Genomic DNA, 16,828 nt, shown 5'->3' with positions numbered 1-16,828 from the left:
GGTTTACAGTGTCGAACGCTTTGCAGAAATCTGTGTATATAACGTCTACCTGACCTCTGTTGTCAAGTTCGGTGGAAATGAAGTTTGAAATTTCTACGAGGTTCGTCACGACAGATCTCTTTGGTACGAATCCGTGCTGATGCGAGGAGAGAATTGGTTTTACGTGAGCAAAAAAGTGTTCATAAAGAATCTGTTCTAATAGTTTAGCTGGCGCAGAGAGTATCGCAATTGGTCTGTAGTTTGAAATTTGAGATTTATCTGATGTTTTTGGTATGGGACAAATTTGGGATAATTTCCATTTATCTGGAAATCTCGATGTTTGTATTACAAGGTTGAAGAGTATATGTAGCGGATATTTTAGACTTTCACCACACCCCTTGATTACGTAGGGGGGGATGAGATCAGGCCCTGCCGTTTTTTTAGGTTTAAGGTTCTTTATTGCTGCTTCTACTTCAGCGATTGATATATCCTGTAAATTTAGAGAAGATAGAAGGGCGTCGGTTTCAGACAGAGGGGTTGGTGGTTCGTAATAAGATGGTTCCTGTACGTAAACAGAGTGAAAGTGTTTCGCAAACGCTTCCGCAATTGAGTTGTTGCTGTCGAGTTCTTGATTTTCATTACAGATAAGTTGTGCGTATGATGGTCGTTTTTTATTTCTTATGAAGGACCAGAATTGCTTCATGTCCCCTGTTTTAACACTAGCTTCAATGCTTTTCAAGTAGTTTGAGTACGCATCCTGAATATTCTTTTTTAGTCTGGTTCGTATATTTTTGAATTTTGCTGCATGCATTTGAGTATTCCCTACGTTATACTTCATTTTACGATGATGTTTGCTTTGGATGCCAGATCCCTTATAATCTGTCGCGTGAACCAACAAGGGTAGTGGCGGGAGGAGGGGGTTGAAAGAGGAATGCAATCATCAAACACGGAGGTGACGATCTGATAAAAATTTTCAACGGCAATATTAACGTCTGAGCACAATTTTAATTCTTCCCAATCTATCGAAGTAAATTTTTTATACATACTGTTAAAATCAGCTTTCCTAAAATTGTAGCGTTTCTCGTTTGGTTCCGGATTTCTTGTTTTACAACGTACATGACTTACTTTCAAATATAAAGTAGGGTGATGCTTATCCTCAGGAACGGACAGAGGTTCTTCTCTGGACAATTTTATGTGGTTCAGATTTGTTAGTACTAGGTCAAGCATTTTTCCATAATTATTCCTAATATTATTTTTGTTTTGTAGACCAGTTAGTTGGAGAAAGTTACATAATGATTGACAGGTTTTATTGTTGTTTAATGCTTTGCAATCTGTATCGCGAATTTCCGGAATGTTAAAATCACCAATTATTAGAATCGGACTCCCCGGCGGGCAATGCATAGTTATACAGTGGAAAAGAGCATCATACAGGGCAATATCAGAATTAGGAGGTATATAAATTGCACACATATATATATAACTACCAGGAATTGTTCGAACTTTAACTATTTTAATATCAATATTTGGATCATCTATTAAACATTCTACTTGAAATGCAATAAGTTCGCTTTTGATTCCAATCATTACACCCCCTCCCAGGTTTTTGTTAGTTTGCAACGATTTACGATCGGCTCTGAATACATTGTACCGGTCATCGAAAAGTTCAGAACTGTTATGTGTTGAATTCACCTACGTTTCGGTACAAATGACTACATCATAGTTATTGGCGTTTATAGCCACGTAAAAATCTTTAATTTTAGTACGTAAGCCACGAACGTTCTGGTAGACAATATCCAACAAGTGTTTTTCACGACGTGTGTCATTATTCTGGCCGTCAACAGGGTTTAGAGAGTGTATATTTCTATTCGGTTTATTTTTGACACAGGAGTTGAATCGAGGTTCTGAACTGTCACTCACTGATAATAACTTACCGGGTTGTACCTCCTGGGCATGGCTACGTTGACCATCTCAGCGGGTGGAGGGGGAGGTCTCCGAATTCTGCGAAGTTCCATGGTTCTGGCGGGTGTTCCACGGAGAAAGGGGGTGGAAAGAAGGCCGATGACCTTCAGCGGATGCACTTGGGGATGGCCCATTTGGTTGGATGCAATTTTGAACATTCTGCACGTAACTACAACCCCAATGATGAAATATGCATGAGTTTTATTCGCGAAGTAATGCGAAATGTGTGCTTTTCCACGAACTGAACGCTTTTTCGCGAAATAACCGTGAAATATCATCAAATTAAGTAGAAAACACGCAAAAACCGGCAATCGAGGTTGTGCGCGCAAACTGTTCATTTGTAACGATACGCTTGCCTAAAGTTTCCTACCACTTGCAGCTGAAGAACGTTTTATCTTCGATCACACCAGGAAGACGCTGCAAATTGGGATTTCCCATGCACATAATCTCAGTTCGAAAACTTCGCTCCCTGTCAAGCTGCTTTCCTGTCTTCCCCCGAATGTTTACTCAACTTCCAGTTTCATTGAACTTGCTAGCTGTAGCAGCGATAAGATTAGTCTGTTCCCGCACATCAAGGAAAACAATGGTGTCATTTGTGTTCAGTCATGAATGAATCTTGTTTATCATCATGTTATTTTCAAGATGTGTTTGTGTATGTGCAGTACTGATTATTTTATTTGTTGGACAGCAAGGATATCCTTTAAATACATACAATGTATAAATCACTTGAGATATGCAATTTAGAAATGAAGTGATTTTGTGTTGATGTTTTCTTTTTGGTTGGACAGCTAAGTACTTGTATATGTGTACAGTATATAGAAATGAAGTAGTTTATCAATTTATAGCTCTTTTGTGTGTTGTTTATTCTCATAATGAAAAAGTGTGTGCCATTTTTTTTCTACCGCTAGTATATACCGCTGATCTAACATTTTATTTACCGCTCTCCTCAGTTTTTATTTACCATAAATGTGTCTCCCTACTAATGACGTAGGAAAGTAACGTGGAATGGGACAGTCACAAAGACCAGAGTAGTCATACCGGAGGAATCAGTTTTCACACTAACCTGCAGTATTTCCAGTAGTCTCGTATGTCTGATACGTCTGGTAATATCCTCCGTTGGTAGATCCAGTGTTAGTTGTCTCATAGTACTCCACTTGCCCAGTATCCTCTTCCAGCATAACTGGACATTCCACATATTGTTGATTCTGCACATAAGTAACTGGCTGCTGTTCTACGTAGTACACAGGTGCTTGCTGCACTACAGGTTCCTGGTAGTATTGTACTACTGGCTGCTGGGGCTGGTAGTATTCGTATCGTACTTGCCGTTGCGGTTGGTAGTAATTGTAGTTGTATGTCTGCGCCGGTCTTGAGTAGTACCTGGGTTGTGAGTAGGAGTAGGAGTACCTAGGTTGTGAGTAGGAGTACCTAGGTTGTGAGTACCTGTAGTTGTTGTACGAGTATGTCCTCTTTGCCTGTAAATAAAATAAAGTATGGTTAGTGGCTATAGTGAAATACTTACGTAAGCTCTTTCTGCCGTTAACTTTAGGGATGCAAGAGAGCAATTAGTTTCAGAAAGCCGTCTAGTAACAACCTCTCTGCAGCGTGGAACTACAGGGTGATCCGTTTGCGAAGTCACAAAAAGAAACGAGAGCTTTGCAGAAGACAATCCATTTTTTTACCTGTTAGAAGGATACTTGTTTCGAATCCAAATTATCAGCATATTAACACTTCGTCATTAACACTCAGGACTTCGTGGCTTCACGAATGTCTTCTCCCTCTCTGTTTCTGTCACACATTCTTTCGCCTGTGTGAAGCAACGTCACAGTGGCGTATTCACCTCTTTACCACAGGTAAACCAACTCTTCTTCATATACTTTTGTACGGTACTAGTTCACTATGGGGGTGACACCTATAAATCATATATTTCGCACTTTTTTACATTGCTAACGTACTATTTTGGAATGCGGAACATTTCCTAAAGTGAAATAATGCATTTCTAACTAAGATAATGTATATTTCTTACATTTACGAGTACTTACTGTTACTTGTTATTTCGATTCTATAACAGTGTGCTGGTTCATCGCGCGTTGTGAAAGTGTTTTGTCGATTTATGCAGTGTTGCAACCTTGTTCACCGGAAAATACCTACTTTCGTGCCCCGATTTGAAATTATGCTAATACCTCGCAAACCATTGACGTTAGCCTCACAAACCATTGACGTTAGCCCCACAAACCATTGACGTTAGCCCCAAAAACCATTAACGTTAGCCCCAAAAACCATTCACGTTAGCCTCAAAAACCATTTTCCGTAAGGTTAGGTTAGGTTAAGTTAGGTTAGGCAAGCATAGTTTAAAAACATTTTTAAAAAATTAAAAATACACGACACGTCATGTTCTAGTGAAAAATCGGCGAGTTTGAAATACTGATTACGCGGTTTACGTCATCTAACACACGGAACATTGTGCTCTCGTGCAGAAAGCAAATGGCGGCAGCAGAAACAGCATGTCGGACAGAGATTTTCGCAGAAAACAACATGTATTCGCATTAAAATGGATCAAAACTACATTCACGAACTTCCACAACGCTACAGAAAACGATTTCCGTAAATACTTTCTCCTCTAAATTTGAAGAAATCCGTCACCCCCATAGTGAACTGTTACCCTCTTGTACATTTGCAAACAATTAAAAGAAGCTTCTACACTAGAATTTAAGCAAATTATTTATAGAACTTAGACTTATCTGTGTACAGCACTGATCGTTCTCCATCGCACCCTTCTGATGACCGTGCTTCTTTCCCGATTGAACACGGGGAGGGTGAGAGAAGTGGGCGAGTGGCTATTTAAAAACATGCTGCCTTCGTAGTCAGTTCCAAGGCACAAAACAGGGTTCGCAGGAGTGAACTGTTTGTTCTTTCTGTTTCTGTGTCAAGCTTAGGATAGACATTGTTTGGAAAGAGAAATCTAGATCCAATTTTCGGTGGAGGGATACTTTTGTGAAAAATATTGCCAGAAAATTTGAAGTTGTCGCACTCCTGATTTTGGTTTACTTGCCTGCTTGCATTGGTGTTATATTTCTCTAATATCTAGTTCTTCTAGATAGGGGTGCATAATAAATATAAAGAATAAATAACACTCATATTTACAAATTAGTCTTACTGTATGATGACTCAAATAAATAGAAGCAAGATAGAGCAAAACCCTACGAACTCAAAGACAGATTAAATTTTATTTACAGTTAATATACAATATCACCTTCTATCTTACCCTGTGTAATATTCCTGGAGCTGCATCTTGTTTTATTTCTGGTCCTGAAACAAAAGACGACAGCTTATTTTTTTATTAAATAATAATAATGTCTGAAATTGTACTTGTATGTGAGTTCGAGAATGTACAGAGCTCTCCTCTCTCCGCCAAACCAGAGCTTTACGATGACAGGGGTGTTGCACTTTTGTTATTTTGCGTCGCTCTTCTGTTTTATTTTTTGGCTAGTCACGACGATGAGGATGAACGGCCATGATATTAAAATTAGGAAGAGACACTCCCAAGGAAGTACCCATGCTCAGGCAAAGACTCGAACCTGGATCCTTCGGTGACGAGATTGTGGATTGAAAGCTCAATATGCTCGGTCATCGAAACAGGTATTAAAGTGTGATGATAAGTGAAAAATAAAATGTTCAAATAGGTGGAATTTTCAAGATGTAAGGTTTACAAAGGTAAGTTAAAAACTCACGGCATCTCTAGCGAAGGTTCAAGTCTTGGCCTTGACATGAATGTGCCATAGGAGTTTCATCTCACCATCATTCATCATCTGCTCATGAAATTACAATGCAGCGATACCAGCAGTTGTAAAGTGCACTACTTTCCTTGATTCTTTGGCATTTCATTTCAAGAGTGTTGAATGACAAGACGTGAAACCCATTTATTAGCAACGGAAATTACTGTAGAAACTATTTGAAAGTACTTGGAAGGAATTTGGTTTTGTTCTAATGAGCAGGATCCCAGGAGAGTGAGAAAACGAAATAGGGAAGGAAAAAGATAGCTAAAGACAAAAGGAGAATGCAAGCTAAAGAGAAGAAAATGAGAGAACGGGCTATTGAGAGAAAGGGAAATTGGCTCCGGTATCCCTTTCTACACACTCGATTTCAGGCACATTTCAAATATTTTCGTGAAAATATTTAGTTCCTCATAACAAACAGTGTTTTTCTTCTTATGATTGACTTGTGCAATGGGAACATTTGCGATTGCGATATGTTACTTGTGTGAGATATTGGCGGGTTGGACATTTCAGACATTGGATTTCATTTATGCGACTTCAGAAATTGGAATTATTTATTTCTTTTTGGCAACTGCAGGCCGTAAAGGGGAGGGTTGTATTTTCTAAATGACTTGTTGGATGAGATAATTTGCGACTTCTTATCTTTATGATGGGAAGGGAGTGGAGGGTGGTATTCTGTGGAAAAGGACAACAAGGACTTTCAACGTAGGAGTTACTTCATTATTGGACTTACAAATTTAACTTCGACCAGCAATTCAGTGCCTGGCCTTGGTAAAAAGAGGTAAGTTGCCTTCTTAGGTTCAATTTTAGCCTTCATTTTTGGTATCTTCATGTGTCAATGCGGAAAACAGTGACAAATAGTGTTGGGGGCAGATGACTCCGGCCAATTTCTAAGATGCCTTTAAAAGGGACTCTATAGATAAAGGCGGGGCCGCGGTAGCGGTAGGGGCGGTAGGTCAATTACCCCAGGAGCGGAGCCCGGAATCGGTGGGAAATTTGGACTCAACAATTTCAAACGATAATATCTCAACTTCAAACGGCTGTACATTCGTAAATACTTGTTTCCGCGCTCCAGATTTTTCTTCATCATAATTAGCATCACATAATCTTCATAAGAAAAAGAAACACTCCGAAATCGAGGGTGTAGAATGGGATACCGGACCCGGGAAATTGAACAAGAGAGAGAGAGACAGAGAGAGAGAGAGAGAGAGAAGGAAAGAAGGAAAGAAATAGAAAAGATTGAAAGAGAGAAAGTGAAGCAGCGCGAAAGATTGAGAGAATGTAGAGAGTAAGAGAGAGAGATAGAGAGAAGAAGGAAGCGTGAGCAGAAACGACAGAGAGTGATAAAGTTTAGAAACAAAAGTTTTAGGTGAATTAGATTTTTTTATCAAACATTGTGGATTTCTTTTTAAAAAATCACTTGACACCAAGAGAAGAGCTTTGTGAACCTACTTTATGATGTTGTTAAGTCTACTCACCCTTAATAGGCTCTCCATTGCTAGCTGATTCAACCTGGAATGAAACGAGAAAATTTGCTTACGAAAAACTTTACAATTACGAGGGTTGTTCAGTAAGTAAGATGAGAAGTCTTGCAGCCTCCCTTTTTAACATCTTTTCTATTAAGAACAATGTCCTCCCCGGTGGAAGTACATTGCACAGTGTTTCAGATCGCACATTAAACTGTAGATCCGATCCAAATTAGCCTCTATGAGCATAAATTTTAAATAAACTTCGGCAATTGTAAGAAAATAGGCAAAGAAGCGAGGCGCGGAGAGAGAGCGAGACTAAATAAAATATTTCAATATTAAATAAAACTTTTTGAAAATATCATTAATTTGCATGAATTAGGCTTACGTGTTTCATTATACATTGCCATCGAAAAATAATGATAAACACATAGAACATATAGAACTGATTCTAGTTTTAAAATAAGGTGTGTTACGTGCCAGAAGGGCAAACACAATCAAGTCGTCAGATGAAGTCATTCGCGGGAGCGACAATAGATGTCAGCGCGCTGCAGTACGAAGGCGGAAATAGATTGTAGAGATAAGAAGAGAAGAAAGATGATTGTATATATAACAATAATTAGGAAACAAATGAATGAATAATACAAAATTATGTATTTAAAGAATAGATAGATTGTAAATGATAAACTATTTAGATAAAGTATATATTAACATGAATGAAATTGAGCAAAGTTGATAACTGAGGAAACGATTATGAAAATTTGTCGTTTTCTGATTTGTGAATCAGAATCGTTTTACTTACCTCTGGCAAGGAGAAAGTCGTCTGTCCCCGGGGGCGCTATTATAAGTTAGTCGCCCCGAAGCACTGGGCCAGTGTGAGCGCTTCATGTTAGCGATCCGTGGTATATTCCCTTTGGTTTGGCCTAGGAGGCGGCGCTAGTTCTAAGATTAGACGCCCCTAAAATTTTCTTTTTTCCAGTATAGTTAATTGATTAGGTCGTTATGCCAAAGAAAAGAGACTCATCTTTAGGAGATAATATAAAGATGACAGGATTACAAGTTATATGCACATAACAGAAATTTTCCAATGATGATTGTAAATAGAAAGAAGAAATTTTCAATGATTGATTGTAAATAGAAATTAAGAAGAAGAAGTTTCCAATGATTGATTGAAAGAAGAAGAAGCCTTTCCACATTATAAGATCAAGTTTCCAATGATTAATTGAAAGAAGAAGAAGCCTTTCAACACTATAAGAAGAAGTTTCCAATGATTGATTCAAAGAAGAAGAAGCCTTTCAGAATCGAAAAATCCTAAAGTAGAAGCCTGTGAAATGTGAGAAAAAGCAGCATAATCTATAGAATCATTACAACGTAGAAAAAAAGATAAACTTATTAACAATTAAAAAAAATGTATAATAAAAAGAATACTATTCAGCATATAAATTGTATAGATGTTTTTCTAGAATATATTTTTGGTTTAGACCTTCCGTAGTGGGTAAACCTTGTGTTTTCTTTCAAGTATAAACGTTATTACTCAATCCTAATAGGCCTAGGTATCTTTTGTTTCTACCCTGAGCTAAGCTGGCTCATGCCAAATAGAACGTGGCAGGTGGAATAATATAGGTTTGGATTGGTGTGACACGCGCATCCGTAGTCTACGATCTCTCACTCAGCACATGTGTCAGTAACGTGAAAACAAGGAACAATATAGAATGTCGTTTTGAAGTCTGCCGTGCCACATACGAACACTGCAGCGAAAACATTATCGTCTGGTCTCACGTTCCAAACTGCCGTGGGGAACATTCCATTCGTCTTTCGGAGAGGGTTTTCCCCCTTATAGCCAGGGAGAAAATTTGTAGGAGGGACAGGTAGGAATTAGGCCTTCTGGATATTTATATATCCTCCTCTACTTGATAAATTTTATCAATGGAGGGTGATATTTGGGGTGGACAACAAATTATTGTCTATTTAGGTATTTTCCCCCCACTTCGCCACTCATTTGCCACACTTTTCTGTCAGACAACTGGAAGCTTCATTTGTGAACACAGATGTGGTAGCCTCTAGCGTTGCTCTATTCCTGGAACTGTCAGACAAGTGACCAGGTTCCAGGACCACCTATCCTCTTCACTCTTCTGTAGTGTGCGAATTAACGGGGGGATACCGGGGAATTCCCCCCTACAAAAATATTTATCCCCGGAAAAATAAAATAATTCTTATCCCTGCCAGAGATGTTTTTATCAGGGAACCTTTTTTCTCGCACAATTTAAATTCGGTCCAAGTTGCGATTGTTTCATTCAAAAAGGTTCCTGAACCGTATTTAAACTGAGGACTAAAAGTGGTAAACGTTGTAAGTGCCAAAAGCGAAAGTGTTGGGAAATCTCATCGTTCGCACATTAGCCCGTAAGAACGTGCACACTAGTGACCTCTTTACACGCCCTTTGAACTACTTACAGGGCTACCAGCCACATTTCACTTTACCACATTATAAAGCATGGCACATTTCACAGTTTAACGTGGAAAACGGTGTTTGAATTCTTGTGGCACTTACAGCGTTTACCAATTTTAGTCTTCAATTCATTCAGAAAAAAGGTTCGTGGACCGTATTCCAGGACCTTTAACAACCATGGCTTTTATCCCCCTTAAATAAAATGGAACTGAAAGCACATAGTATACCAATTGTTAACTACGTCACAAACACAATCAGTCGTATCCATAAATGATCCAGTCGTCAAGCATTTCCTTTCCGAAAAGTATGCAGTCTTATGTACTGGGGAAGACCACCATTCTGCAACTGACCAACCTCACCGAACCGAGGCAACAGCATGCTGTTAATGTGTTCACAAGAAACTTGTAGGTAGGTTAGATGAACTTTATATTTGAACTTGGCAATAGATATTCGGTCAACTTTTCGGTGTTACTACAGTAAAACCTCGTTAATCCGTACCCTGATAAGCCGGACTTCGCTTAATCCGGACAGGCAAAGGCAAGAAAAAAGCCGAATGCAAGGTTTTAAGTGTGGCTTTGTTATGTCCTAATATTAATGACATAAACAGAAATAAACATCTCAAGATTGGAACTTCATAATTAAATATATTCAAACTTGTAACAAGGTGGATTACATGATTAAAACTTAAACATCCATAAGACACATAAACAAGATGCATAAACGTTGCTATGCACAGACTATGTACATTGGACATAACTGCTAGTTCACCACATACAATAATGTATTTTATAATATATATCAGGCTAGAAGTCAACAAGAGAACTTCCCAAAGAAAAGGCAGTCAATCACTGATAAAATTCTGTTTCCCGAAGACTTTGTACTGTACTGTATAGTGTATTTAGGCCTATGCCCTTTAAATACACCTTAATGAACGTATTTTGTTGCTATAAACGAGTTTTACTGCACTTTCTACTGTTCTTTTAGGTTATTTCCGTTAATCCGGACTTTCGTTAAACCGGTCAACTTATCCCCCCCATTAGTCCAGATTAACGAGGTTTTACTGTATTTTGATAGCTCTTTTTGTGTATAAATTTTTGTATTTACATTCTTACAATGTAAATATAGTAAGTGTTTCTAAACTATGTGTAAATGTTATCATAAGATTTAATGACCAAGATTAGAACATATTCTAAGGTATTTAAAACCGTAAGTTTAATTTACTGACCGGTAAAAAATCTACTTCCCAAAATAAAATCACAAAGACGCCCCTGAGTGGCCATCCCCCCCCCCCCAAAGCAAAAAGCTTAATTCGCACAGTGCTCTTCTGTGTGCACAGAATTTACCCGGAAAATACCACCCAATTAATGTGAAAGTTGCAAATGAGTTGTCACGTGACTCAGATCTACTCATCACAGCAGAATGTTTGTATTTGTATGAGTGGAACAATATTTACATTTTGTCATTTCACATCACTTTTCTCGTTTTCGAACTTTAATTGCGATGCGACAGTAAAAATGAGAAACGAACTCATAGTAGTGATATATATTAGACATCATAAGCATTCATACTGTACTCGGAATTTGAACTCAAACCCTTTCTTGCAGGTGCTTTTTTGATTTCAAAGAACGTTTCTTAAATTTCCTGGCTTGTCTCTCTCACTCTCTGTCTGTTAGTGTGTGTGCGCGCGCGCTTGCGTGCATAGACTCAACCAGATTAGCAAAATGGGCCAAATAATTAGAATTACTTATTTTCTTAAGAAAATTAAGTCCAGTTTGTATTTGGTTACTTACCATCTATGTTTTCTATTAATTGCGACATTTAACGTTTCCAATTTTCAAAATACCGTAACTGACTTATTGTACAAAGAAATTACATGAAATGAACAATGTTAGGCACATTATAGTTTCGGATTTACAGTTCAAACCTTATTTTTTGAATATTACGAATCGCATTTGTTAGGCTGCTGAGGTTAGGGAGGGTGCGGCATTCAACGGCAGTTAAGCAGAACTATCGATATTGGGATGATTCAAATCCATGCAAAATCTTCGAGCAGCCTCTACACACTCCTAAGGTAGTAGTCTGGTATGCCATTGCAGTGCAGGGAATTACCGGCTGCTACTTTTTCGAGCACCATGCTTCGGTGACGTCAACTCCCAAACTTATAACACCATGCTATCAACCTTCTTCATGCCTGAGGTGGCACGTCTTAGCTGGAACATGGAGACCTGTGGTTTCAACAGGATGGAGCCACATCACATGCAGCACGTCTGTCAATGAACACGCTACGTACTGATTTCCCCGGGCGACTTCTCACCAGCTTCGGTGACATTCAGTGGTCCGACGTCACTGCAACGGACTTCTTTCTGTGGGGGTACCTGAAGGCTAAAGTATACGCTCGTACCCTCCTTGATCTCAGCAGCCTCCAAAATGTGATTCGTGAGGAAATTCCTGATGTGACGCCAGACACTCTGCAGCGAGTTATGGCCAGTGTACGAAGCAGTGGCGTACGCAAGGGGCGGGTTACGGGGTTTAACCCCCCCCCCCTTTGAGCTTTTGAAATATTATGAAAAATGCTGTGGAAAAAATAAAAATAACCAATTTATGACTGTCAAGGACCTGCGGCAGTACTACTACTACTAATAATAATAATATAATAATAATTTGAATTATTATTCCCATGCGGCACGGAGAAAAGCACAGCATTTCAAACACGCGTCTTTAAGAGTGAATGCCTTGAAAATAAACACGAATTCTTGCAAAATAATATATAAGGGCAACTATGATTTTAAAGAGCAAAAAAGTTGTTTTGTATCTCGGCTGCAACAATGTTCAATGATCATGTATTTTTGTGTGTGAACAATGAGCATTAACTAAAGAATGTTCTTGGTTCGTTGAACTTGGCTAATGTATAGACGATAGCTAGGCCGACAAGAATAACTCAGTCACCAGTCCGCCTTCCCGCGGCACGTTTGAATTTCTGAATTCAAACTACAATAAGCTTAACTATTGTAAAATGTTTTGTTGGTAACAACAGTGAGACAATCCAGATGTGAATTATCGGGGATATTTATGCGGCGACAAAGCCGGAAAAATTCCAACCGATTCCGGAATCGAATCCGGATCTCCCGCATGGTTGTCTGATGTCCTACTGACCAGCTTCTTGGATGAGTTCCGTACTTTGATTATTTCAATTTATTTTAATATATTTTCTTGTTTCTATGGATTTTCTTCACACTTAAAATGTCTCATCTCGTTGAGTAGACAATTATTTCGTAAGAAAGAAAAAATGCTCTAGAATTTGTTAAAAATCGAATTACTAGAAATTAATTTCGTTTTATTGCTATCATAAATACTATATTTATGTAGATCTCTACTACTTAATAGTAGTAATGGTATTAGTACTATTATTAGTAGTAATTCAACTAATTATAGGTATTATTAATTAATTATGAGAATTATTATTTAATTAAAGTATAATAAAACAATGGTAACGTGAATTTGGATAAAGTTTTAGATATAACCCACCCCCCCTTGATGAAATCCTGCGTACGCTACTGGTATGAAGAAGTTTGCAACCCAGCATTGACCCTACTGGAGGGCATCTAAAGGACGTAATATTAACAAAATGAGGTCTGAACTGTAAATCCAAGACTATAACTTGCCTAACATTGTTCATTTCATGTAAATTCTTTGTACAATAACTCAGTTACGGTATTTTGAAAAGGGGAAACGTTAAAACCTGGATCCTGTGCTATAACGTTAGATGCGAATCCTGTTTGTTTAACTGAAACTTCATAGAGGATTCATATATTTGCAGACGCGGATAAAATTCAGGTTTTGTGCAAAATTATTACTTCCATTAAATAGCTACTATTTTCCTTCGTCTGCAATGAAACGACACTGCAATCTGCGCATTTGAGTGTGATCGGAAGCGCTTTAAAGATTACCCATAATCAGTTGCTACCCCCAAGAGTCATCACACGCACTGTTATTTGTGGAGCACTCAGCACATTAGCCTATCACAGCCATGTTTCTTTCTTTATGTTACTAAATCCCCCCTTCCTCTTTTCCGCCATTGTTCGAGTACTTACTGGAATATATAATTCCGTCAAGAAGAAACACAAGCAGCAAGCGAAGGAAACCTTCCACCAAGGCGATCCTACCATGGTCGTGGTGTCTGAGAAAAGACTGATCGTGCTTAAAATGAGCCCGATGTACAGTACTCTGGCTGTTTTTGTTCGTTTCATAATTTCCTGCTCCTTGTTACAAGGACAAAGTGACCTTCGTCGCTGATACATCGGAATCACTTTTTTTTATCATAAAATATCTTCACGCCTAAAGTGCTTCAATTTAGTCAAAACATATTTGTCCATTTTCTGATTTTTTTTTCTGAGCTCACTGTTATAAATTCACATCCAAGTACTCTGAAGTTTTGATAGATTACCGTTCATTGAAATATGCGGATATTGAGTAAAAACTTGCATATTCAATGTTATTCCCTGTTTTTGGAGCAAAAATTCAGAGTGTGCTTGGGCAACAAACTAAGAGCATTACTTGCAACGCCAGGAAAAAAGAAATGTGTAAAGAAACAGACGGAAGAAAAAATTGGAAAGGTAATCAAGAAACATGTGAAACAGATAGAAGGAGATGGGGAAAGAGAAGAGGAATGAAAGACTGAGAAGCAGAAGAAACAAACATTGAGAAACAGAAAAAGAAAAAGGAATAAACAGATACATAACAAGGAAGAAAGAGATAGAAAAACAAAGGAAGAGAGAAACAGAGAAACAAAACAAGAAGCAGAGAAACTAAGGAAGAAACAGATAGAGAACATGGAAGAAATAGATAGAAAACCAAATGTATAAAGAGAGAAAGAAAGAAAAAGAAATAGAAATAGAACCACAGAGAAAGAAATAGATAGGAAACAAAGAAAGAACCATGGAGACACAAAGGAAAGAAAGATAGAGCAACAAAAAAAGAAAAAGAAATAATGGAAGGAAACAGACAAACAAAGGAAGAAAGAGATGGAGAAACAAATGAAGACAGAAAAGATCCTGAGGGGGTAATAAAGAAAGAAAGATTCACAATAACAATAGAAGAAAGAAATATCTAGAGTCCAAAACTGAAGACAAAACGAAAGAAGTAAGGAACAAGAGAAAATGAAGAAGAAAGAATGAACTGCTTCTTTCTCTTCTCTCTTTCCCTCTCTCTCTCTCTCTCTCTCTCTCTCTCTCTCTCTCTCTCTCTCTCTCTCTCTCTTCAGAAAAATACAAAGAAAAAGGAACAGAGAAACAGAGGAAGAGAATCGAGAGTAATAGAGACCAGGGAAACAGAGGTCATCTTAAAATGTTTCGTCCAGTAGCGCCAATTTGAAGTAAATTATGGTAGTTGCAAGATTGACGGATATTTTACACTATTGTAGGCTAATACAGCGTGTAACAAAAGTCCGGGAACACTTTTAAAAATTATTGTAGCCAAACCAGTAGCATTACAAAATAACAAAGTACATCATTTCAAAGAGTAAAGTTGTAAGTTTTTTCTCATTGCAGGTGTTACGTGTAGTTCCATATATCGTCGCTAGGTGGTGTCATAATCAAGATGGTGCTTTCTGGAGCTGAGAAGGTTTTCTGCGTGCTAGAATGTGACAAAACAAAGAGTGCAACGTATGTTGTTTTTTTTTTTACGAGGTTATGTAAAGGACCATGTATATGTCCCTCCTCTTCCACGTGATGTTGTGGAACTCAAAAGGAGAATTGAACAAGTAACAGCCACTGTCTCGGAAGACATGTTGGGCTGTGTGTGGGAATAGCTTGATTATCGCGTCGACATTTGTCGGGTCACACATGGTTCCCACATAGAGTGTTTGTAAAGTGAGTGTTGATGAAAAAAACTTACAACTTTACTCTTTGAAATGATGTACTTTGTTACTTTGTAATGCTACTCGTTTGGCTACAATAATTTCTTTAAAATGTTCCCGGACTATTGTTACATTCATACCTCTCTTGAGGAATCTTGCCTCGTCCCCTCATCTTTCCCTTCAGACCACCCGAACGAAATTTTGTGGCAACTCTCTACCTTACACGTATGTTCTCTCATCTATTTCACGAAATAATCGCTCACACTCGTCTCCACAATTTAATAAATTATGCAAATAGGATATACAATTCGCATACAAATAGTATACATGAAAAGAGTTGGAATGAGTGGCTAACGGAAAGGACTTGTATTTTGGAGGTGATATGTTAACATCCAACAACCGCCCATAAAGACAGGTCTTTCCTTGTATCTCCTCACTCACTCCGGGAGAATGCTCGGGTGGTACATTTATCGATGATCCTGTACGCTTCCTCCAACTCCCTTGTCCCTTTCCTTCCATTTTTCTTGCATCACCACGTCACCATTAACCTGATTGTGGAAATGGGCTACGTTCATTAAATTAAACAAGTGACATTTGCATTTTGCCGGAAACTTAATATTTCTGGAACTTGCTCTACGTGTAAGTAGTTATTATAATGAAAATATAACAGGCTTGTTAGTAATATTGTCATAATAAAATTGTTAGTTCGTTATAATCACAACTCTTGAAATGATAAATTTTCTAAGTATTTGAATTGCTCTTTAACATCCTTCCTTATCACCTTTTTGTTGGGACGTTGAAAGTGATTGATAATTAGGTGAAAGTAATGAAGGGACATTCGCACCATGTCCGGAACTTGAAAATTGTCCCTTCGATATCCAGAACATGAGTCGCTTTCTCAATGCACTTAGCCACCGAGGAAGCTGACAAATTTTATGAAAAATACCAAAATTACAGGAAATTTTGAAGATCTCCAAACTTTATTGCATTAAACTGAAGCCCTTTTGAAGGATGAAAATATTTTTCCTATCTTGGGAGTAATAAGTCGATTTCTCTTGTCTAAAATTCTATGGCGCAAACAATTCTTTAAGGGCCAAGGGCTACCAGGAGGCTTTTCCTTGCGTTTCGTGCTGTGGTCATCGCATCGAATTTCTTCTCCGCTATTTTCTGAATTTCGAATCTGCTACTATCTCTTCAAAACTTTTAAAGTTAATCTTTGTAATAACACAGCTAATGTTAACCTAACGTTCATTTCATCTTCATTTCATTACACGCAAAGTGTACAACTTGGCATCATGAATTTATTTTTTATTATTCCCTCCTTGCTTTTATTCATTCAATGAGTCTTAGT

At 38.0% G+C, this 16,828-nt stretch overlaps 1 protein-coding gene across 4 annotated transcripts in view; it reads right to left on the bottom strand.

The window, feature by feature from the left end:
• Positions 1 to 16,828, bottom strand: part of LOC146002467 (uncharacterized) — a 46,741-nt gene that overhangs the window by 10,252 nt on the left and 19,661 nt on the right. For 2 of the 4 annotated variants that reach the window (XM_083140334.1, XM_083140336.1), the window contains exons 1-4: positions 13,715 to 13,823; positions 7,190 to 7,223; positions 5,201 to 5,244; positions 3,002 to 3,410 (exon numbers count right to left, since the gene is read on the bottom strand). In XM_083140334.1, the coding sequence (XP_082996460.1) occupies positions 3,002 to 3,410; positions 5,201 to 5,244; positions 7,190 to 7,223; positions 13,715 to 13,789 (562 nt within the window). In that variant the 5' untranslated portion in view covers positions 13,790 to 13,823. Of the gene's footprint in view, positions 1 to 3,001; positions 3,411 to 5,200; positions 5,245 to 7,189; positions 7,224 to 13,714; positions 13,824 to 16,828 lie in introns of those variants that run through there. The other 2 variants (XM_083140337.1, XM_083140335.1) reach the window with 2 other exon arrangements.

The sequence above is a fragment of the Lepisma saccharinum genome, chromosome 18 (genome assembly GCF_977018435.1).
Source record: "Lepisma saccharinum chromosome 18, izLepSacc3.1, whole genome shotgun sequence".
Classification (NCBI taxonomy): domain Eukaryota; kingdom Metazoa; phylum Arthropoda; class Insecta; order Zygentoma; family Lepismatidae; genus Lepisma; species Lepisma saccharinum.
The sequence above is the reverse complement of the archived record's forward strand: the minus strand, read 5'-3'. Positions and strand labels throughout refer to the sequence as shown.